The sequence below is a fragment of the Trypanosoma cruzi genome, genomic scaffold, assembly GCF_000209065.1.
Source record: "Trypanosoma cruzi strain CL Brener 1047053516395 genomic scaffold, whole genome shotgun sequence".
Classification (NCBI taxonomy): domain Eukaryota; phylum Euglenozoa; class Kinetoplastea; order Trypanosomatida; family Trypanosomatidae; genus Trypanosoma; species Trypanosoma cruzi.
This window is the reverse complement of record NW_001849148.1, coordinates 1-1,801: the sequence shown is the minus strand read 5'-3', so window position 1 is coordinate 1,801 and position 1,801 is coordinate 1. Positions and strand designations below refer to the sequence as shown.

Below are 1,801 nucleotides of genomic sequence, written 5' to 3'. Positions count from 1 at the left end.
GAGGAAAATGTGCCCTGCCAAGCCACAACCGGGGCCGCATGATACCCCTCTTCGGGTGTCATTTGAGGGTGGAAGAGCGCACGCGACTCCGCATCAAATTCAGCAGCAGCAGCGCGGATGTGCTGCAGCACCGCCTCTGATATATCGCGTCCGCCCGGAAGGTACTCCACGGGAGTGTACTCTCGTGGCAATGGATCGGTGCTGTTGATGCCAGCCACCTCCTCCACGAGGTGACACCACTGTTCCCGTAGAGACATGAACTGACAGAAAAATAAAAATAATAAAAATAATAATAAAGAAAAGCAGTACAATTCAAATAATAAACTTTTAAACACATGAGGGAAACAGAAAAATATATGCACGCAAAACAACAATAACACAGAGAGATAGAGGGGGGTGAGAAAGAAATGATAAATTGGCTGGAGAAATAGGGCCCTTGAAGGCACATTCATCTACACCAACGCACGCACACACGCACACACGCACACATACGCTCTCTCAGTCTCTTTCCATATCTTTGTCACGCCTTCATGTGCAAACGAATAAAATAATAATGTTGATATCACGTTCTGTTCTCAGGGAGAAATGATGCGTAAAATTTCCGTGCGTCACCGCCACCTCCTCCATTTCGTGACGATCCGCTTTTTTTTTTTTTTTTTTCCTTTTTGCAGTTAAGATGCCATCAACTCCAAAAGCCTCTTTCAGGAGGAAGAGGGGGAATTTCTGCTCACCAAAACTCCGGCCAGTACAAGAAGACGGCCCGTGCCACTCCCACAATCAGCAGAAGAAAAAAGATCCAGTAAAACACCGCATACATGCGATGCTGAGACCCACGGCCGTTGATTTCGTCAAGAATTTCAGCTTGGAGTTGTTTTTTCCTGCTGCTACGCGCTACCGGCGTCGGCTTCATCCCATAATCCGTCACCGCAATGGGATGCATCCGCGAGCGCAGTGTGCTGCTCCTCCTCGTCCCTGGTCCCTTTTCCGCCTGAATGGCATGCGTCGGGACGGGCACGTTGAGAAGGTCACTGAGATCCTTCGCCGGCATCCGCAATGTGAAGTATACAAGCCGTGCGGCTGTTGCCTGAGTCCTTCTGTCTGTTTGCCTGTTGATTGGTTGGCTTCTTCCGTGTCACTTCTTCCCCCCGTCCCTTCAATTAAATCAAACTAACCGCCAAAAACGAATTTAAAAATAAAAATAAAAAGAAATCGACAGGACGACAGTAAACACACACAAAAAAAATAAATTTTAAAAAGTCCCACAACTCGCATGGACGCACTTCATTCATGGCGCCGTGTGTACTGCAAGAAAACAGGAAAAAAGGGAACACTGCCGACGTAAACATCCGCACACACACACACAAATATATACATCAAACAGACATCAAACAAATGATATGCGCAGTGCCCTGTCACGTAACAAAAAAAAAAAAAAAAAGGAGGGGCAAAAATAAAAGACACCTCTTTTTGTTCCTTTTTTTTTTTCTTTTTTTTTTGCTTTTGATCATCACCAATTTACATCTCAAAAAACCACACACACACACACAGACAGAGAGAGATAGAGGGAAAAAAAAGAAAAAAAAGAAAATTCAAAGCCGACAGCAAACAAATAAATAAATCAGTGAGGACGCCATTCTTCCTATTATTGCAGTCGCATGTGGGGGACTGTCTTTCCTACGAAAATGAAGGCACCAGCCGAATGGACTTGCGTGACTGAAGAGTGGAAGCCGAGCGAGCTGAAGCGGAAAGGAATGTGTTTTTTGTGCGGGACCGGATTTTTTTCTATCGGAAACGGGATTAA

General features: G+C 45.4%; 3 protein-coding genes across 3 annotated transcripts, besides 7 other annotated features; all 3 read right to left on the bottom strand.

The window, feature by feature from the left end:
• Positions 1-257, bottom strand: Tc00.1047053405737.4 (hypothetical protein, conserved; the record flags this gene model as incomplete). Its single annotated transcript, XM_797409.1, has 1 exon — positions 1-257. A coding segment is annotated over one exon (257 nt), but the record flags the coding sequence as incomplete, so codon positions are not given.
• Positions 1-1,801: a sequence feature (heterozygous, non-Esmeraldo-like haplotype).
• Positions 268-297: a sequence feature (AT_rich).
• Positions 461-489: a microsatellite.
• Positions 643-667: a microsatellite.
• Positions 728-1,048, bottom strand: Tc00.1047053405737.14 (uncharacterized protein; the record flags this gene model as incomplete). Its single annotated transcript, XM_797410.1, has 1 exon — positions 728-1,048. The coding sequence occupies one exon, from the start codon at positions 1,046-1,048 to the stop codon at positions 728-730; it is 321 nt and encodes a 106-aa protein (XP_802503.1).
• Positions 1,184-1,205: a sequence feature (AT_rich).
• Positions 1,236-1,256: a sequence feature (AT_rich).
• Positions 1,465-1,496: a microsatellite.
• On the bottom strand, positions 1,643-1,801 carry Tc00.1047053405737.24 (hypothetical protein, conserved; the record flags this gene model as incomplete). Its single annotated transcript, XM_797411.1, has 1 exon — positions 1,643-1,801. A coding segment is annotated over one exon (159 nt), but the record flags the coding sequence as incomplete, so codon positions are not given.